This window comes from Leptonychotes weddellii, chromosome 6, assembly GCF_054177405.1.
Source record: "Leptonychotes weddellii isolate Sample4059 chromosome 6, ASM5417740v2, whole genome shotgun sequence".
Taxonomy (NCBI): Eukaryota; Metazoa; Chordata; class Mammalia; order Carnivora; family Phocidae; genus Leptonychotes; species Leptonychotes weddellii.
This window is the reverse complement of record NC_138374.1, coordinates 11,180,694-11,205,130: the sequence shown is the minus strand read 5'-3', so window position 1 is coordinate 11,205,130 and position 24,437 is coordinate 11,180,694. Positions and strand designations below refer to the sequence as shown.

The following is a 24,437-nucleotide window of genomic DNA, read 5'->3' as shown; positions in this document are numbered from 1 at the left end:
TACCTAAGTCTCCCATAGTGGTCCCAATCTCTTTCCCACTTATTAGTTTAGGCATGTCTATGTATCCCAACTTCCCCAAAGGGGGTGGAGGGAAGCTGGGGAACAAGGTCTTCTTCTCAAGTGGCTGGCCTCATGGTCTGACAACTGTAGCAGCCAAGAGACGACCCTGAAGGAAGCAATTCCAGAACAAAGCTAACATACCGAGGCTGGCAGAGCAGAGAACTGGAAGAAACCTGGCTCCTTGATGATGTCAATGAGCTGCTGTATTTATCGACCCTGGCACTGCCCAATCTTGGGACTTTTGTGAGGTAACTCGACTCCCTTAATGTTGAAGCTAGTGGGTCTCTGAAGTAAAACAAGATGATCCACAGAGATGCAGGAAGAAAACATGAGCTGTATAGGTTTTTAAGAGTAAAGAAGCTTTACCCAAACACAGTGCACACGTAAGGGGTCAGGCAGCGTGCAGAAGACACGAGGTACGCGGCAAGAAGCAGCGAGAGCTCCATGAGCAGAGGCCGCGACCCATGCGCCATCCTCTTGCAGAACAGAGGAGTCTGTGTGGCAACTGGACTCAAGGATTTGATCTTACATAAGAGCACGCTCACAATGGGGAAATTTAAAGCCCAAAAGAGGTTGCTGGTTTTCTTAAAAGTACTGTCAAACTTAAAGATGGCATGTATTTATTGAGAAAAAGAAAATGTTTGCAATTTGCCAACCTTTCTTGTGGTGACAAGTGCCTGTCAGTAATATGCAATATAAAAGGTATTAAAAAAAAAAAAAAAAAGACTTTATCTGACCCTTCAAGGTAAAGAAGATATTTAACAATGAGTAAGAAAGTAGCTATCTGTTCCAAAAGAAATTCATGTTAAAAGCATTTTGAAAATGGCTAGACATGTTTCCAGCTGTATAAAAATGTATTTACAAAAACTGTCACCTATAAAAACTCTCTTAACACTTAAAGCTTGGGAAATGAAACCCAAAAATGACTTTCAGTAAGTTTTGAACCCATTTTTTTTTAACCAATAAAAATGCCACACTTGCAATTGAGCAAGAACAAGGTACTGACAGTGAGAAAGATGGACATTTATTATAAAGATTTCAACAAACACTTTTGAAGACTAGTAGATGGAGTTGAAAATGAGCATTGTTTCTCAGTAAGCACAGTCATTTGGACCCACAGATCTTAATGAAGTGGTTTTAGCTACAATAGCCATTAAAACCCAGCATTAAAATAAACTTACCTTAGAACCAGAAATTAAGTAATTTTTATCACAAAATGTTAAAACTAGAAGTTTCAAAAATAATGAAGCATTTTTAATTGTATAGCTCTCACTAAAAGAAAAAAAATTTTTAGAAAGAGCAAAAGGTATTTTTTTAACAATACACATAAAAGATATTTTAAACATTTTCACCTTTTTTTCAATTTTTTTTTTTGCCTTATGTGTATTGGTATTATATGTAAACATTAATTTAAAAATATACATGTCTATATACACATGCTGGGGTGGGTGGTGCTCTACACACACTCAGGTGACTGGTTTGGACAGCGATGTTTCATGCCATTGCTTACATCCTTAGAACAAACTTCTCCAATCCCCCAAATATTAACTATATTGTCTTCTTTTATCTTAAATTTTTAGTCCAACTGGAATTTTTCGGCGAATGGCCTGATGGGAATAAATTTAATTTTTTCTACTTAAACCAGCACCTTTTACTGAGTAAATCCATCATGGTCAGAATTATTTCAAAAAGCCACCTTTAATGTACTCTAAATTCTTAAAAGCATTTGGGTCTATTTTTTAAAACTACTTTCCACTGAATGGTCCATTTTTATAAGTGTAAAAATTTAATTGCACTTTAAAGAAAAAAAATTTTTTTTGGTACAGCAAGTTCCCTTTTTTCTCCCTGTAAGGTGAAGATCCTCTCTTATTTTCATCTGTTATACTTCCATATGAATTTTTAATTTGTATTAAAAATAAATACTCTATGGCATTTGGATTGACTTTGCACCGAATATACACACCAACTCAAGAACTGACATATTTACAACGGTCAAAATGTTCCTATTATCAAGAGCTTATAAGCCCGTGTTCCTCTCTGCTTTCCTTCCACCCCATCCCTAAGGGCACCGTGATCTTACATGTTGTTAGTCTTCCTTTTCTTTAGTTTTACTACTCATGAATCATTCTGACTTCTTTAACTCATGATTTCTGAGATTCATGACGTGCAAAGCTCCACACTACACTTACTGCTCTCCAGAATTCCATTGCACTGTGGATGGGCATTTGGCTTTCTTCTTCCTTCTTTTTATTACAAGCAACGATGTTGCGACCACTCCTGTGGGTTTCCTGGGTGTATGCACCCACACAGTAGTTTCTCTGAGCGTAAATCATTGCCTGTAAGATAGATCTGTGGTCAACTAGATAACACTGTTTTCCAAAGTGATAGTACTGACTTACATGCCAACAGCAGCAGATGAAAAAGAGCCTGCAGTCATAATCTCTCCAACTGTTGGTATTTTCTGATTTTTTAGTGGCTGCCAATTTGGTGGCCAGGAAATGATAATAATGGGTTCATTTCCTGATGACTAATCAAGTTAGCCACCTTTTCAGGTTTATGGGTCATTTCTGTTCCTTCTGTGAAATGCTTGCATCTTTGCCCATTTCTCTTCTTTTTGTTACTGATTTGCATGCAGATAGCTCTTTAACAAGTTAGGTATGTTACGAGTATCTGTATCGTATTCCACTTTGGGAATAATTATTTTTTTCACTCTGTGGAATGTTCAGTAAACGAAAGTACTCTATCAGTGTAGTCAAATTATTCATCTTTCAATGTTTTGCACCTCCTCCTTTGTTTATAAAAGCCTTCCCTTCCCAAAAGTCATAAAAATATTCTTCTATATTGTCTTTTAGTTTTATAGTTTTAACTTTCCTATGTGAACCTTTAATCCACCTGGGATTGCTTTTTGCGCCTGATGCAAGGCAAGGTCCAAGTCACTTTTTTTTCTTTGTGAAAAATTACTGAAACCCCGTTTATAAATAATCCATCCTCCTCCCCAAGGTCTACGACGACTGCCCTTTTAAAAATTAAGTTCTCGTACTAATTGGGTCAGTTTCTGAACAATTCATCCTTGTCTGTTCATCTACTCATAATCTCTGTACCAATTCCACATTGTTTTAATCACTACATTTTACAGTAAGTTTTTTGTTGTTGCTTCTTGAGATGTCTGAGTAATGGTTTCTGGGTTTTTTTCATTTTAGAGTAAGTTTTAAAATCTGGTCATGCTAGTTCCCCTCACACTTCATTCTTTTTAAATAGTGTTTTGAATACCCTTGGCCCTTTGCTCTTCCATTTACATTTTGGGATCAGCTTGTCAAGTACTACAGTGAAAATCCCTGGGATTTTTTGCTGGCATTGCATTAATCTATTAACCAATTTGGACAAAGAGTTGAGACCGAGATGATCTTCTCCATTATAGTCTCTCCATTTATTTAGGTCAATAAAGGTGTTTGTTTTTTTTTTAAATCATTTTCTCATTAAAAGGCTTACACAGCTCTTAAGATTTATTCTTACATACTTTATATTGTTTTGTTCCTACTATAAATTTTATTTCTCATTACATTTGAATTTTTAAGACATTACAGCTTGTAGCTGGATGCATGGAAATGTAACTGACATCTCATATTGATTTTGTTCCAGGGACCTTGATAAACTCTTAAGTCTTTTTTTTTTTTTAAGATTTTATTTATTTATTTGACAGAGAGAGACACAGCGAGAGAGGGAACACAAGCAGGGGGAGTGGGAGAGGGAGAAGCAGACTCTCCGCTGAGCGGGGAGCCCGACACGGGGCTCGATCCCAGGACCCTGGGATCATGACCTGAGCCGAAAGCAGATGCTTAACGACTGAGCCACCCAGGAGCCCCAATAAACTCTTAAGTCTTTTAATTTGCCTTGTAGACTCTGGATTTTCACAGACAATCTGATCATATTTTAGTCCATTAACAGATAAGTCACACTGATTGATTTTCTAATATTAACCAATTTGCTTCCTGGGATAAATCCAATGTGGTCATCATTCCTTATATTTTAAATACAATGTTAGATTTGTTTTGCAAAAAATGCCTATTTTCGGGGCACCTGGGTGGCTCAGTCATTAATCATCTGCCTTCAGCTTAGGTCATGATCCCAGGGTCCTAGGATTGAGCCCCGCATCGGGCTCCCTGCTCCACGGGAGGCCTGCTTCTCCCTCTCCCACTCCCCCTGCTTGTGTTCCTGCTCTCGCTATCTGTCAAATAAATAAATAAAATCTTAAAAAAAAAAAAAAGCCTATTTTCTTATTGGAAGGTGCAGGGAGATTTTATGTATCTCCATCAGGTCTAATTTATTAGTTGTGTTATTTAAATCTTCCATGCCCTTCATCATCACGATCTTGTCTTCTTCATGATCTATTAATTAATCAGGGAGGTATGTTTAAAATGCCCATTATATTGGTAGATTAACCTATTTCTCTTTGTAGTTGTAGCCATTTTTTTAATACATGTTTTGAGATACATGATTAGTCACTTAAGGTGCATAATTAAGAAGTTTAGAATTGTTCTATACTTCTGACCAATGAAACCCAATGCCCGAGGCAGAGGCTCTGTCATGAGTAATCTGGGGAGGAAAAAGGGCTTAATATGGAGAGACTAAGGTTGAGAAAAATAACCTTACCCAAGAACACACAACTCAATTAAGCTAAGACAGACTTTTGCTCTCAGATTATCTGTATGATATTCCTTCTACCAAACCATGTTCTTTGAAATCCAGAATGTTTTGGAATTTTAGATTATGAAGACATAAGCCAATAGAGGAAATAAATTAAACACACACAAAGAACTATTCTAGTAGAAAAGTTTTATGCTCAGTAAAAAAAAAAAAAAAAAAAAATCTGCTAAAAGAAGGGAGAGGATTTAAATAACTCCCTATGTGGCTGAAACAAAGAAAAAGCTGAAGGAGGAAACTGTCAGGTGATTTCAATGCAGAGAAAAAGATAGTCATGGAATCCTGCTGTGTGCGGTAATCAAAAAGAAGGTACCAGTACAACACAGCTTAGGTTTTAAAAAAGAGGAGGATGACAACTGGCATTCTGAGAACACAGCAGGAAGGACACTTGAAAAGAGAAAGCAAGAGGAACTAAAACTATAAAGTGAGATTTCAAAAAACCTAGTGGATAATTATTAATTTCATAGCAAGAAACCACAAAGGGTTATTTTTTTTAAAAGTGTGGTATCATCAATGCAAAAAACCACAGTCAGAAACTTTTGATAAAGGTCCACAATGTGCCAGTGTTTAAAGAAGAAAAACGACATATATACATGTACATATGTATACATACTACATACATATGCAGAGCAACTAAATGTATATAATTAAATACACACACCACACTGTTTTTTTTTAATCACTGGTACAAAGGTCAAGATGGACACTCACCCTGCCAGCTGATTAACCAGTTGACAGAACAGACAATGTGCTGAGGATGGTTATTATTTAGGAGGCATTATGAATATACTGTAAGCAAAATCATATGTTCTGTATAACAAGTTCCCGTGAACCAAGTATCAACATAACAAGCCAAGGACATCTGTACAAGATTTATTTCATTAACCACAATGTTTTCGAGTGATGGTATACACCCTAATACAGAAGGAGTGAATCCAAATCCATCAAGAGTTAAAGGTCAGAGCCAAAGTCAGTGGCTTTAATCCCCAATCAATAAGAGTTTCCTCCACCATTTTGTTTTCCTTGGATTGATAAAAGAGATGGTGTACAGAACACTCTGTTCTAAGCTCCACCATGCTTTCCAACAAATAAGCACCACCAGGGACTAGACTTCACTGCTTCATCCTTGCTCTAGCTGTGCTGGTGGGTGGCAAGGGCCTCTTGTCTGCATTTGACCTCCTATTTATTCATAAGCATTCCTGTTTCCAGTCATAACTCCCCACAACTTCACATTTGAATAATTTCTCCTGAATCGCATGGTCGTAATATTGACAACCAGGGCTAATGAGAGCGATTAAATTGCCATCTGTTTAACAAAACATACCCTTCTAAGAGAATATCCACAGTCTTATTGCATTTAGTACATCGTCACCACATTGAAATGACATGTTAGAATCAATACAAAATATTTTTTTCCAAACCACAAAATTTACCCCAGAGCCACACTATAAATTTCCTAGAATTATAAACCATTAACAGTTTTCTAAACAATGCAGTCCAACCAGAAATGAAGATAATTTTTGACCAGCAGGGGTACAATGTATACTGAGGTCCTATAAGAACGTACCTCTGATGAGGATTTTCTCTAATGCTCCCACAGCCACACCATCAACATCAGCAGAAATAGTGTATGTACTTGTGCTACTCGGCTCTGGAAAGAAGTTCAAAATAGGGTCTTGGCCAGGGGAGGAGGGAAAGTGTCAGTGACCTAGTTCATCAAAACTAAGGGGACAAAACAGGTATCATTACCCTTGAAAAAGAACAGGGGTCCTTTAATCGATTCTGGTGGCCAGAAACTAGGGCAAATTTCCACAAGGCAATGAAAGTAACAAGAAAGCCATTTCTCCAAGAACTCCTATTTTAACTTCTGGTAAACGTGAACTTCATCTTACGCAATCTTACTGAAAACTGCAACCACAACCGAAAAGGTCCTATAAACCTATTCTAGGTGTCAGTCAAGGGATTCACATTCTGATCTTACATGTTGAAGTCCCCTTAAGAGGCCTAGACCTGGAGTAAAGTAAACATAATACTCTGAAGCACAATGAGACACCATAAAAAAAAAAAGTCAGCTCAAAACATCCAAACTGACTGGATACCTAATGTAGGTTTTGCTAATTTTTAGTTTTAGAACTTTTTAGTATCTCAGATTAGTGTATATTCATAAAACAATGTTCAGTTATTTTTACTAATAGCTGCTTATTAAACTGAATTTTAGCTCAAGGGCAATGCCTCTATAATAATCATGGAAATAATTAACTGCCATAAAACAGAAAAAACACAGAAGAAAATATAGCCAGTCTCAGTAAGAAAAGAAGACAAAATCTGGAAGTGCTACTCTGGAGATTAAACAGGCTTATTTAAATGCTAGGATACAAGTGCTCCTGCTCACTTTATGCTGCAGAAACCAATCGTGTTTGCTAGATCACCATGATCTTTGCCAGTACGTGTGCACAGACCACCACTCTGAAGCTCTCCTTTTGTGCTGAAAAACGGTCAAGTCCCTTGTTCGGTCAGTAACGAATATTGCAAGGCGATGCACGTGCAAACTCTTCCTGAGGAATTCTTCATGTGTGCAAATTTGCAACCCAACAGAAAGCACGGCGTCTGCAGCCACGGCATCTGCACTCCAGGGGAGTGTGGCTTACGTGGCTGGGGCACTGGAGACGCGCACAGCAACGCCAGGGGCGCCCATTCTCCTGATGTCTCATTTACCGCTCAGTTTCCATCCTATACCCCAAAGAAAGGGAGAGGAACTGCCTCAAACTTGTAGTAGGGACAGGAAAAAAAAAATAACTTTCCCACAAAATTTAATAATGCACAACTCATGCATCCAGGTTTGTGTTTCTTCTAAATCTACCTAAGAACTACTAGATTAAGAGTCACACTCTATGAAGTTTTGCCTTCCGCCCCACAGAAAACAAAGCAGTAGCTCCTGTCAGGTTAGGGTGCAGCTGTGACAACAGAGACCAGGAGAGGACACTGTTACTGAAGCATAAGGCCAACTTTTAAAGTAAGTACCGTCTCTCAAAACCATCGTCATTTACTTTGACGGGTCATTGTTCCAAGGTGACCGAACTGCCTTTCTTTTGGGGAGTCTAGCTTCAGGCTGCACATACACACCAGTCGGGCTCGCCGGATCAACTACATGTAGCCTAATGAGACAATCAGTGTATAATTTTCTGTCCTCTGTGATTTGGGCCCCACAAAAGCTAGGATTTAACTGGGCTGGAAAAACTAGATACTGTACTGGCAAGAAGAATACAAGTAAACATGAGAAGAAAACACTTTCTGGCAGACCGGGCTTAGTCAATACAAAATGGAGGGCAAATCTTATTTCCTCTCATGTTGCAAACCAAGAATTTTGTTAAACCCAATTAAATAAGCAAGGTCAATTTCTACTTAAAGTAAAGAAATAGGTTTTTCATCCTGCAACGTACCTCAAGGGGCCAAGGTGAGTAACAGCAAGTCACATGCACTAGGAGGACACGTGTACGATTTCTGTAGTGCCTCCCATTCCCGGCTTTGCAGTACCAAGCCCTGGCCCACTGCGAGCTGCAGTCGCTGAGCAAATATTCAGAGAAACTAAATTTTGCAAACTTGGCCCACTTTTTGTTAACACATACATAATAATAATAAAAAGAAGACAATATAGAATCTTTCTCCACTAACTTAATAATGCAAAAGCTTCGGAAGATTTTAATGCCAGTTCACATCTTAATACAATGCTTTTACAGAGAAAGTTCCATTGTTGGCCAAAGAATACTCTCCCAGAAAAAGCATTTGGGCACATTATTAGGATAATGAAGAATTCATCCACATTTAAAGAATCATCCCAATTTTATTCCTTTCAGAAGTATTATTAAAACCACTCAGGAGAGACGTTAGTCGCAGGTGTTATATTATAAGCCCGTAGCGAGCACTCCATGGTAAGGAGTAAATTTGGACTTCACGATGGAATGCAATTCTTCCTCGACACCACAATGTTACTGGGGTAGCAAATCAACCTGTACAGGGCACAGTGAGAGCCTGTATATATTCTTACAGTAATTCAGTGTTTATCAATACAATCTAAGATGCTCACAGAGTTAAACAAGTCCAATTCAAAGTCCTCTGCAAAATCCACAACTCTGGTTAAGTACTTAAAAAATAAATCTGACACCCTTTACGTTTACTTCTCAGAACAATAATTTTACAAATAGAGGACTTCTATTAGATGACTTCCTTGCTCCTGTCATCACACTTCAAACTCTCCCATCCAGCCTGCTCCTGAAAAAAGACAAACTGAATCGGCAGAGGCAACTATATGAGAAACCTGACAGTCAGAAGTGTGACACTATCCCTGATACATCTTGTTTTGCCCCAAGTTCTCTGAAGAGGTAAATATTAGTGTGACATAGCCAAACAGAATCAAGCATATGCTCAATTTAGAGTCAAGCAAAATTGGGAAGAAAAATATTTTCACCTGCCACATCTATTTTTCTTTGCCTTCCAAAAACAACTAGAATAAGCTTTGGACTCTTTTGTAAGAAACTAAACAGCACTGTGGGTGCAGGAAAAAAATAAAATATAGCTGTGTCACAGGTGGAAGGAAGCTTGAAACAGCAGTGCTACTTCTCTATTATACTTGAATATAATGCTATCAAAGATGCAAACTGCAGACTTTTTTTTTAAAAAGTACCTACTCACCCTTTAAAATGAAATGGATCCGGAAGCCCACACCAATTATTATATTTGGATTTAATAACCGTATCTGCTTCCTAGAGCATCACAGTAACTAGCTGTTACCACTGGAAATTTCTCCACAATACTAAAAAGGGAGCTTAGTGCTAAAGTACAGCCCACCCCTACACTAGCATCATGCCAATACTCCAGCAGCTGGTGAAATCATGTGAAGTGACAGAGGGAATGGATATGTTCTACAAGAGCTGGTCCCCAACATTAACATGAATATGCCACAGTGAGGCAGGGGGAGATGTGACCAATGAGCAACACACTTCTATTTTCCCACTTACTTAGCATCCTGCTACAAAGTCACACCTGACAACGTAGTGGGTTAGTCTGTGATACCATAAACTTTTTCAGGAAGCATTTGTGAGTTGAACATCATGGTCACAGAGTTGCAAAGTGCACAAAGCTCAAGGCACACAGTAGAAAAAAGTTGTGAACTGGTGAGGGGAAAAGTTATAGCAGAAGCCAAGTTAGCATTTTCCTTTAACAAGACTTTCTAATGCTAAACAAAGACCAACTCTTTTAAAAGGGGTTTGTTTTGGTAATGGGTGAAAAACACTGTATTGTAATGATCTGCTTGATTTTAAAGCAAAAGAGATCCTGATGTGTAAAGCCAATATGCTGAAGTGCCAAGTCCACAAATGAACAAAACAAGTGCTTTAAAATTAAAAAAAAAAAAAGATTCTTCTACTCTTGTATTTTTGGAGGAAGCTGCTGATGTTGGCTGCTGGATTTCCCTTAGCAATGGTCACTTTTCAAGACGTTTGTTCCTCATGGAATCTGTAGATAAACTCATTAAAAGATTGTCCCATTTCAAAATCATCCCCAAGTCTAGCAGCAACTGTTTTTTTTGTTAGTTTTTTTGTTTTTTAAAATTACAAACCAAAGTAAGAAGTCCAATATCCTCTTCCAAGAACAACTCTGTGACAGAGCTCCTGAGTGTCTGCAGGCCCCCCCCGCTGTGCTCCGAATACAGTCTCTGCAGCTCCAGTGTGTCCTCTTTTCGGGAAGGAAAGTACATTCAATACATTCACTATCTGTACCCTCTGGAACTTGCACATGCTGATGAGCTGTCTGGAAAAAAAAACATTGCAACGGGAAAAAGTATGAATAGCAGACAGCATTTGATAATGGTAAGATTCTGTTTATTTAATATGTATTTCTCACCCCTCTCTCAATCCCCAAAAGGAGATTTAAAAAAAAAAAAAAAAATAGCTGACTGAAATGAAAGGGGCTGTGTCATCAGGAACTATGTCATCATCCCATTTTTAGTAGAGACTCCAGAATCTGGGAGACTCCTGACAGCTGCTGAAAACCACTGCCACCGACTAGACTCCAGCGCTGCCACAGCTCTCAGAACAGTCTGGCGTCAATCACACAGAATGCCTCGTGAGGCCACCATCAAGAACACTATGGATTTCATTATACTCACTGCACAGTCCCCACCAGGAGTGGCCTGACATAACAAAACCATCAGAAATGGTAAGGAACATCATTACTTACTATAAGCCAACTCATCCCCAGCTCTTTTCCGGGACTGGTCACCTCTGGGGATAAGAAAAGAAGGAATCAACAGAACACTCGGACATCTTCATATACCAAAACAGAAGAAATGAAAGAACAGAACTGATAACAGAAGTAAAGCAGGTATTTCAATTCTAACAACCTATCTTAAAACAGACACTAAACTTAAACAGTAGTACAGTCATATATAACATGAATATTCTTAGCTAAAAGGTGCTGCCTTTTAAATATAGAAAGCTATTAAATGAAGGAAGGGTTATCTATAAAAATGGCTTACACTGGGTTCTAGAAACAGGTTCAGACTAAAAATGTCTTTGAAGATAAACCTGAATTCTGCTACCAACATCCCTAGTGACCTGGCATATATTAGGACAAATTTCAGATATGAATCCAAAATGTTCCCCCCAAACACCACCCCCCTTTTTAAGTAGGCTCCACCCCAGTGTGGAGCCCAACATGGGGCTTGAATTCATGACCCTGAGATCAAGAGTCAGATGCTCAACCGACTGAGCCACCCAGGCGCCCCTCCCCCAAAAAGCCTTATTATAAGACCAAACACTGCTTAAGGCTTTGAAAAATCTCAGAATCTTAATGTATACGAATGCCCTTCCCGCAGGTGGGAGAACACGAACCTTTCCATATATTAAGCAGTTCATCTTCAACACCTATAGAAGTTCTAGTTCCACTTTACAGATAAGGAAATAGAGGTCCTGATTAGGTCCTGTGCTGCCTGCAAATCCTAGTTTTGTCTCTCTGGTTTCTCAGACAATAATCCATACAAATAACTAAAATGCTCAAGTAATGAGTAATAACAATGGATTTGCTAGCTTTTTCTTGCTCGGTCCCTTAGTAGCATCTACACAGTTCATCTCCTCTTTACTGAAACAGTTTTGGCTCCACCCAACACCGTCCCTGGCCACTGTTTCTTCTCCTTGTATGTATTCCGCTTAGTCTAAGATGGCAATCATACCAGCCTGTGACTTGAAATACTATCCATATGCCAATGACTTCCAGATTTCTGTCTCCAGCTCTCATTTCTTCCCTACACTTCAGACTTGTAGGTCCAACTGTCTCATCACCACTGTCACTTGGAAGATTGATAAATACTGCCAGTTTACCATGCCCAGTGACTCTACTCCATCCCCACTCCTTCTCCAGTCTTCCTCAATAAATGGTACTACTAGCCACCCAATTAGACCTACTAGACCAAAATCCTAGCTCATTCTTGATTTCTTTCTTCCTCTCACTCCAGAGCACTCTGTAGCAAAACATAATCCAAAATCAAACACTTCCCATCAACTCCCTGGCTACACTCCCAACCCACGCCACTATTATCTCTCCCCCACGCAATCTCCAAGAGTCTTATTTTTAGTCCAGACCAGAGCCAGAGCAATCTTATGTAAAAGCATAAATTAAATTATTTCATGCCTCTGATTAAAGCCCTTCAGTGGCTTTCCATCACAGTTAAGAATCAATTCAAATTCATTTCCCAGTCCTATGAGACATGGCTCTTGCCTACCTCCCCACCCTCATCTTCTACCTCTGCTCACTGTACGTCAGCCATGCTGGCTTTCCTTCTTCCCTGGCACACGCTAGCACTTTCAGACTTCCCATTTTCTCTGCCTGCAGCACGCCTGCCACCAGTTAGCCATGTGGCTGTCTCCTTATCACCTATGTACGTCCTCACTGGAATGTCTCCCCCTCGGAAGGCATGTCATCTCCAGTTAGCTGGACCAGCCCTTCACACATGCCCTGTCATTCACTCCCTCTTTATCCCACGCTCTGTCTCAATTTCTTCACAGCACTTTTTATTATTTGAAATAATTTGCTTACACGTTTGTTGTCTACCCAACATTAGAGCATAAGCTCCATAAAAACAGGAACTTGTTTACCCAGTACCTAGAACAGTGTCTAGCAGAAAATAAATATTTGCTGAATTAACAAATCAGTGAATAATTGATAAATGGCCTCTAGAGACAGACTATGAAGATGCTAGTCCAAGTAATTATTTCATGCGTCAGAGTGATCTTCTAGATTAGCAGTTTCCCTCTCCCTTTCTCTGGCTGTGCTTAAGACCAGGACAGAAACCTCTTGCTGGGCGAGGTGAGGCGTCTCAATGACCAGGCAGGAAGAGAAGATGCCAAATGGCCTCTGAAGGGTTATTCTCTAGGTTGGGCATTTAGAGAAAAACATGCACCACATTTAGCATGAACCAGCCTTAGACAGCCTACAGAGCTCCTAACACCTGTGTCCTAATGCCCTTTTTAAATACCTCCTGTTAACACTATGCCTACAAAGCCAGTTGATATCTTATATTATTATTTACACTTATGTATTACCTTACATGGGTACCATCACAGTAACAGTCATCAAATATTCTGAAACAAGTAAGTTAATGCTGAAAAGGAAGACACAGAATTTTATATCCAGAACCTCAACTTCTATAGATAACCTTCATTCCCACCCCTGAAAGGTTAAATAAAAACTGAACATGCAAAAATAATAGGAGAAAAATATAGATATGAAAACAACAGAAGGCAGAGAGAGAATGTAGATGTGATCTACGCAAGAGGCTGCCAAAGATACCACCTAATGCCCCACATCTGGAAAGCTATAGCTGCCCTCAAAACCAGACCCCTGTTACTAAATGAAAAAGTGCCAATTTTAGAGTGCCCTCTCAGCTAAAACATCAACAATACCCCTACAAGGTACCATTTTGTTCCAGAAATCCAAGTAACAATTACTCTGCAAAGTACTTGACTTTAAAAGCTATTTGGTACAAGCTTTGAAGAGGCCCAATAGGCTGGTTTAAAAGAGAATGTTCCATCTGCGGGCATGCACGTTAGAAGTTCCCAAACAAGCTTCCCTCCATAATGTAATCTCAGACACCAACCTGCCCTCCCCCTCCCTCCAATAATCAATTCAATTACACAGATAACTGATAAAAACAAAATGTTGCTCTTAGCTTGTATGTTAATTCTAGCTTACAAACAAGTGTATTTCCATGTATCTAAAGATGCTGCACATAAACTCCAGCTCAAATGAGAAATACCCATTAACTATATAATTGAGGATATATTTGACAACATTCACAACACTTCAAAACACTTTGAAGACATTCTGTGCCATCTACATCAAAGCTGGGTGCTGCCTTGCAGGACCATACCACGTAAACAAAACACAGTCCTAAATGAAAAAATAGTTTGCAAAGCTGAACAGGAATCATGTGACTGGTTAGGCATAAACCATAAAATGACTGCTCAATCGGAACAGCCAGTAACAGAATTCTTGCTGGATAGCCTGTACTATATTCTCAAGGTTTTCTGCACCAGTGGACACCATTTCTTCCAAAACAATCCTAGTCAAATAATGATCAAAGGCAGCATGAGGTCTGCCAGGGCAGAATGTGGAAGGCCCGTACACAAGAGCTGGAAGCATAGGCAGACTTTCTCTCAGCTGCTAAGTATATGACGGATGCACATCCTTTCCGACGGGTCTGGGCCAGCTCAGCAGTGGACTGCAGGAAGTCCGAGAATGCAGGTTAGGCAGGACCTACAATGTGCCAAGTACCCACCAGAATAATTTGTAAGGCAGACTTTAATTCTCATATTTATGTATAATATGTTGTTAATTCTAGAAATGGCCCAATTTGGCTTGTACAACAAAACAGTTTAATTGTATCACCTCTTGGAATACTAACGTTTAAATGCAGCCCTGCACCCTGGTATCTTCTTTCAGTTCCAAAATTAGGGTTAGGAAAATATCTCTGGATATGTTTACATATTTCTACACACTGTTGTGGAAGGTGAGTTCAAGGTGTTCAGAGAAATCCATAAGAGCTATCTTAATACATTGCTTCATAGAAATAAAAGTTTTCAGAAGCTTGTTTATTTTTTAAAGGTATCAATAAACTCACCTCTAAAATTAAAAGCAAACATTCAAATAAAAACATGAATCAAAGCATAAAAAACTTCAATATTATGGTAAGCCTAGAGAAAACCATAAAAGGCAGACTCAGATTATTTTGCATTTACTTAATTTAAGAAAAAACTTTTAACTGTAATTCAAAACCCATAAGCCATAAAGAAAAACCTGACAAAGTTACACAAAAATAAAAAACTTCTGCATGACTTAAAATAAAACAAAAAACCACCATAAGCAAAGTCACAAACTGCAAAAATCAACTGACTTATCTTGGGCAGAAAATCAATCTCTTCAACATAGAAAGAGCTCCTAGAATTCAAGGAAGAAAGGCTAACAAATAGAAAAGTGAGCAAAAGGCATAAACAGGCCATTTACAGGAAAAGAAATACAAACCTGGTAATAGTCTCAGCCTCACTCTTAGTAAGAGAAATGCAAATTAAAACAATTTTTCTAAGTAATTATTTTTCACCTGCCAGACAAGTGAAAATCCAAAAGCCTAACAATATACTCTATGAGCAAGGCCATGAAGAAGAGGACTTTTCAAACTGTGCTGTTGGATATGCAAAATGGCACAATCCCCCATGAAGGGCAATTTGGCGATATTAATCAAAGTTACAACTGATTGACTCTTGACCCAGCAATCCCACTTATCGGAATTTACCCTCCATATATACCTGCAACAGGTACACAATTATGCATGTACAAGCGTATTCATCACAGCATTCTCTATCACAGCAAGACTGGAAATCATTCCAATTGCCATCCACAGGGGACTGGTTAAACAAGTTCTATCTACACAACAGAACAGGTAAGAAAGGAGAAAAAGTAAAAAAACTCATATATTGTGTTTGTGTTTGCTTGTATCTGTATATTAAAAGAAGCGCTGAAAGGAATCATAAGGAACTAATAAAATGGTCACCTAAAGGGGTAGGAATAGATGGGGAAACAACTAGGAGTAAAACTTCTCAATGTGTGCTTTCTGTATCATCTTGACTTTTGAACCACATGAATATAATAGCTCTTCAAAAATGAATAAGTAAAATTACCACAGCATTAAACAGGCTCATTCTGTATATGAAAATAATACCGCTATTAGAAATATTATAATTAATGTCAGAAAACACCTGACCACCGGACTTCAGGGAGGAAAATCAGCTGCCTACATTCCAGCATTTTCTATGGCCTTGCCTTCCCTTAACTTGACCCAAGAAAGTCAGGTCTACCAGACCTACCTACACAGCTTCCATGAGCCTTTCCCACGTGAGCTGCCAGTGAGTGGGCAAACGACCAGTGGATTAGTCAGTGCCCCCACGTCCACAGGAATACAGATGGCACCAGGACAAAAGGGGAATAAATACCAATGCATGAGGCTGCAAAGAACAGATTTTCTGCTTTCTTTCCTAATCTGTGCTGAGACTAGAGACAGTAAAAACGATCTTGATCAAGACTGGTATTCTGAGATGTAGCTTGGCCTCAGAACCTATAAAAGAGAATGTCCATCCCCAGCCCTAGTCAGATAAGCGAGTCAGTATTCAACCTACTATTTATGATCACAACTATACCTCAGGGAGAAACCTAGGTGTCTAACCTTCCATAACTTTCTTCCTTTAATGTCAGGAATTCAAATAAGAGAAGATATATAAAAGTGCTACCTTACTGCACCCTTCAATGATTTGGTGATGCAACTAGGTGTTTTCCCATAATCTATTTCGGTTGAAAATACGCACTTTGCAAGATTTTCTGGGATACAGCTAAGATCCTGAATTGCAAATTTTAGAAAAATCAGCCACATGTATGTATCAAACCCAAGGAAGGCAAATTTTCTGGATACATATAAAGAGATATCCTACTTTTTAAGAAGAAACAAGTAGAATTTAGGGCAGAAGTAAAAATACGAAAACCAGAATTGAAAAGCCATTTTACTGGTTTAGTCATAAACTAGTCATTTGCTAGTTCATTCATAAAACTACATTATAACTAATCATAACATCTCACCAGTGCTGAGAACAATGTAGAGGGTCACAACTGGAAGAGCGCTTATAGGCCTCCCAGCCTCACTGTCCCCCCAGTGAGAGCTCCTTTCTTCCAAATCCATGTTTAGTGAAGGGCAGCTTCCATCAGATCAAATCCCAGCTTCACCATTCCCACAGACAGGCAGCTAACCCCCTCCCCCAGCAACATCACCTTGATTGCTCAATGGCTGTTTCCCATTCTAAGAACCCTGGCCTCCCTCCCTTGCCAAGCCAAACTGGCCGAAGGAAATGGACATATTTTCTCAAAAAGGAAAAAAAAAAACTTGCCTCGTAAAACCATTCTGTATAAGTTCTCTTTGAAGTTTCTGATCTTCAGCAGCATATTCAGAAAGTTCAGATTCCACAGCCGGAGGGAGAATGTTTGGAATAAATTTAGAAAACAGAGTTGGAGCCATCTGAACCCACTCTGTGAGGGAAGGAAAAGATTCATTAAGGAAATCATAAAGACAAATTAAATGAAAAAGGGAAAGTTTTCTTTTGTTCACAGAAAGAATATATGTATTAAACCAAACTTAAAGTGGGGAAAAAATTAGTGCAAGCCCATTCTGATAAGGAATATACGAACAGGTTAAATGTCCTTTCTAAAAAGAATTTATAGTACAAAGAAAGCAGATATTTTTACATTTTGCTGATAAACATTCTCTTCCCCTTATTCTGTGAATAGTAAATATAAATAACATCCACCTGTATCAACGGCATGCTAAAACTAGCACTCCCCCTTCCTTGTTGCTGGTCTTAATTTAGCACTGTTAAACCCGTTAGATTCTTTTAATCCTGCCCTTTCAAATTTTCCCTTTGGAAAACATCTTGGCTGTATAGATCGAAAACCACAAAATGTCAATCTGTATTTAATCCAGTGAGCTCACACTTTAAAAACTGTAATCTGAGTAAATAATTCTAAAACTAAAAAAAAAAAAAGGGGCACCTGGGTGGCTCAGTCATTAATCATCTGCCTTTGGCTCAGGTCATGATCCTAGGGTCCTGGGATTGAGCCCCATGTCGGGCTCCCTGCTCAGTGGGAAGCCTGCTTCTCCCTCTTCCCCTCCCCCTGCTTGTGTTCCCTCTCTCACTGTGTCTCTCTCTGTCAAATAAATAAAATCTTAAAAACAAAACAAAACAAAAAAACAAGCCATGTTTGATGCTGTGCAGTGCTGGATGCTAGGTCAATGGTAAGTAAAAAATGTCCAACAGGAGAATAGTTAAGTTAGACATGACCAAAACAACCACAAAAAAACAGGTACCACAAAAAAACAGGTATCACAAAAAAAAAGACCACAGCCAATCCACTCATCCCTTGTATAAACTCATGGCAAAATGTTCTCAACAGTGTCCCTCCTTCCAGCTCAACTCAAAAATACCTTTAGAGTCTCAATATGGTGCCCTGGAGAACCACTGACCCACCAGGGAGGGGTGGCAGGAGTCAAACTGATCTGCCATTTTATGGAACTCCAGGAAATCATTAAAATAAAGATGAAGAAATCAAAGAAAAGTGTATTAAACGAAGAAGGGCAGGATAGAAGAGTTGGCACTGTGCCTAAACTAAGCTTCCTAAAGATCAGATGGAAACATACCAAAAATTCTAATAGTCATAAGAATCTCCAAGGATTAGGGTCCAGGAATTTAGTTTAAAAAACTTCCTCAGGTGATTCAGATGCATTCATCATAAGAAGATTAGCACTTGAGAACCAGTGCAGTGGACTTAACTTTTACACCTAAAATTCAACTTTTAAAATATTTAACCTTAATCGGTCAGGTGAATAAAACTATTTCAACAAACCAGGAACAGAATGGGTACTGGCAAGACATGTAAATGTCAAAATATTTTTAATAGTATCTCAGAAAACGCCTAGTGCAGCAAAAGGTTAGTCTCTGATAAAATTCTCCTTTTCAAAAGAACAACTCTCAAAGACAGAATTCTCCTCACAAGTAGTATGAATCCTATTACAAGAGCTCAAACCTGGATAAAACAGCATTTGGATAAACGTGTATCTGTGAGTTTTTCTACCCTTAATGATTAGTTTTATTTTGCCATTTTGTTATTTATGATAAAAGCCAGAGCTGATAAAGCTGCCTACTTGGGAGACAGAATTTAGAAATGTGTTTAATACCACATTTGGATGCCTTCCAAAATAAAAGAAAAAAAAATCATTCATAACCTAGCACTAAAAGAAAAATTCATGAGCCATTTTTATCACATTCAGTAAAATGAATACAAAACTGAGAAACTAGAAACATCAGTTTATTGGACATATGTAATATTTTTGCTACTTTATAGAAGTAATTGCTAAGAAAAACTTGTTTATGAAGTTAGAGTAAGACCCAATGCAAATTTAAGTTAACATGACATCTGGATATTCTAGAAGACCCTAACTGCTTAAAGTGTAGCCTGGGAAAGAAGGTATTTCTGACATCACAGTCTACCCACAATGCCACAGTTTTTAATTGGTTTCCATTTCAGCGAACTAAATTCTGACGTATCTTTCAAATTATTTAAGCAAACAATCAAGCCATCAGTTAATTAAAATAACTACTGGACCTAACTGGATAGTAGTAAAAACAGCTAATGTTAGCCATGCTTATTATCAAGTACTATGTTAAGCTCTTTAGATAATGTTTTATTTCATTTAACCCTTATATGACAAAAGAATTCCACAAAAAAAGTACTGTCAAAAAAACATCCCTTATGTTTCTAGACGGTAGCACAATGTTCTACCCTGAGAACTTTTGCAATCTACTATGGACTTTTAAAAAATTTGCTAGACAACTGTATGACAAGTTTGAGGTTCTGGCTTACAAACAAAGATATATACAAAAACATCTTGGAATTCCTTTAAATTCACAGTGGCTTTTTTATTCTAAGATAGATGCATTAAGATAATTTACAAACCATGCCTTTGAATATAGTGATCTTTGATTTTTGGTTCTGCTTTTCTTAGTATCTCTCTCCTCACAATACACTTATGAAATGACTGCAATTTTACCAACACTTCTAGATTCCCTGCACATTACAAAATAGGCCTAAGAAGATGGGAGTTGTGGATGTGTATGTCTATGCATATGTGCAGTGTGGGATGCAGGTGAAGGAGAAACTCCACAACAAAAAAGACAGAAATGAATACTGGACATGAGATTTAATTTTATCCAAAACATCTGCTACAAATTATTTCTTGTATTTCCTAAACTAGTCAGTTTTCCAAGTAAGTCCTGAGTTTACATTTCACAATGATGAGTGTACTATCTATCTACTCAATTTTTTTTGGCTATAACAAATCCAAATACCATTAGGCCTCAAAAAAACACATAGACAGACACTGCCCTCTTGAATAAGGCTGGAGCTGTCATAAACAACCAAATCAACAAGTCCAACCCCAAAAGAAATGGTGACTGTTTACCTGGTCTGAGAGTGTACAGGCCTTTCACAATATTTGCCATAGTTGAAGGTGTGACCTGAAATGGTGTTGACTGGGCTTCTAAAAGTAAAGCTGAAAGAAGAGAAAATGGGTTAAAAATATGATAGAACACAATGACTCTCAAGGTTTCTCTATAATTATTTCTCCCAAAGACTAAAGGGCAAACAAGTGTAAGAAAAGAACAGCCCCAGAGGACAAACCAAGTCTATACGCTAAAGATTTTTTCTAAAATATCCAATGCAGTAGAGCTCAATCTAACAAGTAAACATGTGCAGGTCTGTTAAAACACTAATGGAGATGATCCAATTCATGGAAGTTCTGAAAATAAGCTTTCCAAAAGCAGTAGTGTTCATGGTACTTAGCGAGTGAGCTGAAAGTGCTTCCCATTAAGTTCATGAGTCAGAAGATTTATATTTGGAAAATAAAATGTTCTCTAACTCCCCCAACCATTCCTCTTTCCCCAAATCACCATATTTGAGGACCTTGGGATTTTTCTGAAGACACATTATTGGTAATTTTAGTAACTACGATCGGAGTCAGAAACTCACATTCCTGAACCCTACAGGTGCATGTACTTTTTCCTTACTAAACATACAGGCAAGGGATTGCCTGGCTCATCCTCACTTTCCTGATTCTCACGACCACTTGACCCTGACTGACCATGCCAAGTCAGCTTTCTTTTAGGTTACCTTCTCCAATGAAAATTTTATTAGAACATTTTTAAATAAATAGGAATAATTCTTCTAAATAACATCATTAACAGATACGAATGTATTCCATCATTTTAGTAGATACAACAAATAATGATTCCAGTTAATTTTTAATTTCTCTCTCAAAGACCACCTGCAATTTACTACCCGCAAAACCCACAAGACCTGGCATAACTTTATGCGAAGCGAGGCTTGTAAAGCTGTATAAGCTATGCCTTTTCAAAAATGAAAGCACCTCCTCACTTGACCAGCAATGATTTTATAGTTTTCAAACATACAATGCGAGTTACACTTGAATTTATATGATGAAGGCCAGAGATGCATTTAAGTGTATCCTTCTGATTCTATCAGCAATAGACAGTGATAACTCTGAATGGCACAGATAAATTTTAAGGATGACAAATGTTAAGCACTGCAGAAAATCAAGTTTTAGGATGTAATGTTTAACAACTGCAATTCTAAATTTTAGGTTCTGGGAGTCTCTTCTACTCAAGGTTATCTCTAATTTCAACATGTGCCTCACACACAGGCTCTATTTCTAATCATTCATTTTCCTACTTTTTGACAATCGTTTTGGCCTTCGTAAGTCTTGTTCCCACTAACTCTTCATATTCAATCACACATTAATTATGTCATCAAATATATACATTTGGAAATGAAAAAATGATACATTCACAGATTAAATTATACATAAAATATATAAAAATTAACTTGGGGAGCGCCTGGGTGGCTCAGTCAGTTAAACACCTGCCTTCGGCTCAGGTCATGATCCCAGCGTCCTGGGATCGAGTCCCACATCGGGCTTCCCTGCTCGTCGGGTAGTCTGCCTCTCCCCTTCTCCCCCACCCCCCACTCGTGCTCGCTCTCTTTCTCGCTATCTCTCTCTCAAATAAATAGAATCTTTTAAAAAAATTAAAAAATTAAAAAATTAATTTGGGATGAATTAATGAAAAGAATTACATTCAGGAGGAGGAGCAAGATGGCAGAGGAGTAGGAGACCTAAATTTCATCTAGACCCAGGAATTCAGCTAGATAGGGATCAAACCATTCTGAACACCTACCAACGCAACAGGAGATCAAAGAAAAATATAGCAGCAACTCTCTGAACAGAAAAGCAATGACTTTCTGGAAGGTAGGACGTGCAGAGAAGTGAATCTGAGGCGATATTCGGGAAGATAGATGGCGGGGGAGGGGGCCTCTGTCAGCCGCTTCTGGCAAGTGATAGAGCAGCAGAGCACAAAATCGGAACTTTTAGAAGTTGGCTCTGCTGAGGGACGTCGCTCCAGTGGCTAAGAAGGGGGTGGAACCCTCACTGGGACAGTGTAGTCTCAGGACCCTCGGGGTCACAGAAAGACGGGGGGTGCCTGAGTGCGGCAGAGCTCCCAGGTATCAGAGCAGGGAAGCTGGCTGCAGAGACGGGAGCCGAGGAGCGGGCTCTCAGCTCGGGGTTGCCATAAACTGTGACCCGCGGCACAGTCGGGCCACTGCTCTTCCAGCAGGGACCCAACAAGCGGCAGATCCGGGGAGACTCCCCTTCCTCCCCTGGGAGGAGCGGCACGGGAGTGCACCACAGGGATCTGCTGGGTTTGGAGACTCCAAACGGGGTCATGTGCCGGAGATGGAAATGCTCGGTCACAGGCTGGGTGAGCATGGAGTGTGGCCAGAGACCGGGGAGACAGGCGTGACTGACTACTTTTCTCTGGGGGCTCACTGAAGAGTGGGGCCCCAAGCTCTCGGCTCCTAGAGGGGAAAATGGGAGGCCACCATTTTCACACTTGTCCTCCAAAGCTGTAGGGAAAGTCTGCAGGGAACAAAAGCTCCTGAGAGCAAACCCGAGCAGATTACTTAGCCTGGCCCCTGGCAAGGGCGGTGCAATTCCTCGTGGGGCAAAGACATTTGAGAACCACTGCAACAGTTCCCTCCCCCAGAAGATCAGCAAGAACAGCCAGCCAAGATCGATCAATGAGAATGGCAGAACTCCAGCACTAGGGGAATACAGCACATAGAATTCATGGCTTTTTTCCCCATGATTCTTTAGTCTTTCAAAGTTAATTTTTTTAATTTTCTTTTTTTTTAATTTTTCTTTTTCCCTTTTTCAACCAACATCTTATCAATCCCTTTTTTTAAAATCTTTTTTATTTTTCATTTTTAGAGTCATATTCTATCCCTTCATCTTGTAGTGAACCTTATTTTTGGTACGTATATATAAGTTGTTCTCTCTTTAAAATTTTGGGATACAGTTTCTTCTAACAGACCAAAATATACCCTAAATCTCTATTGTATGGCTTTGTTCTAGTCTCCTGCCCAATCACATTCTCTCCCCCTTCTTTAAAAAATTTCTCTTCTTTCTTTTTTCAACCAATTTCTTATCAATTCCTTTTATAAAATCTTTTATAATTTTCATCTTTACAGTCATATGCCATCCCTTCATCGTATTTACCCTTACTTTTATACATATGTAAGTTTTTCTTTCTTTAAAATTTTGGGAGGCAGTTTCTTCTAAAAGACCAAAATACACCCAAAATCTAGTATGTGGCACTGATCTATTCACCAGTCTGATCATATCTGATCATACCCTTTTTCTTTTTTCTTTCCTTCCCTTTCTTTTACCCCAGTTTCGGGTCTCTTCTGATTTGTTTAGTGTGTATTTTTCTGGGGTCGTTGTTACCCTATTAGCATTTTGTCCTTTCATTCATCTATTCTCCTCTGGACAAAATGACAAGACGGAAAAACTCACCTCAGAAAAAAGAACAAGAGGCAGTACCAACTGCCAGGGACCTAATCAATACAGACATTAGTAAGATGTTGGAACTAGAGTTCAGAATGACGATTATAAAGACACTAGCTGGGTTTGAAAAAAAGCATGGAAGATACTAGAGGAACGCTTTCTGGAGAAATAAAAACTAAAATCTAACCACGTCAAAATCAAAAAGGCTATTAATGAGGTGCAATGAAAAATGGAGGCTCTAACTGCTAGGATAAATGAGGCAGAAGAGAGAATCAGTGATATAGAAGACCAAATGATGGAGAATAAGGAAGCTGAGAAAAAGAGAGATAAACAACTACTGGATCACAAGGGCAGAATTTGAGAGATAAGTGATACCATAAGACGAAACAATATTAGAATAATTGGGATCCCAGAAGAAGAAGGAGAGAGAGGGGCAGAAGGTATACTGGAGCAAATTATAGCAGAGGACTTCCCTAATTTGGGGAAGGAAACAGGCATCAAAATCCAGGAGGCACAGAGAACACCCCTCAAAATCAATAAAAATAGGTCAACACCCTGACATCTAATAGTAAAACTTACAAGTCTCAGAGACAAAGAGAAAATCCTGAAAGCAGCT

At 38.8% G+C, this 24,437-nt stretch overlaps 1 protein-coding gene across 1 annotated transcript in view; it reads right to left on the bottom strand.

The window, feature by feature from the left end:
- Nucleotides 1-1,062: 1,062 nt before the first annotated feature.
- The window catches only part of CACUL1 (CDK2 associated cullin domain 1), an 83,106-nt gene continuing 59,731 nt past the window's right edge, over nucleotides 1,063-24,437 (bottom strand). The window contains exons 6-9 of the mRNA XM_081823421.1: nucleotides 20,366-20,455; nucleotides 17,241-17,379; nucleotides 10,996-11,039; nucleotides 1,063-10,566 (exon numbers count right to left, since the gene is read on the bottom strand). Of these exons, the coding sequence (XP_081679547.1) occupies nucleotides 10,526-10,566; nucleotides 10,996-11,039; nucleotides 17,241-17,379; nucleotides 20,366-20,455 (314 nt within the window). The 3' untranslated portion in view covers nucleotides 1,063-10,525. The remainder of the gene's footprint in view (nucleotides 10,567-10,995; nucleotides 11,040-17,240; nucleotides 17,380-20,365; nucleotides 20,456-24,437) is intronic.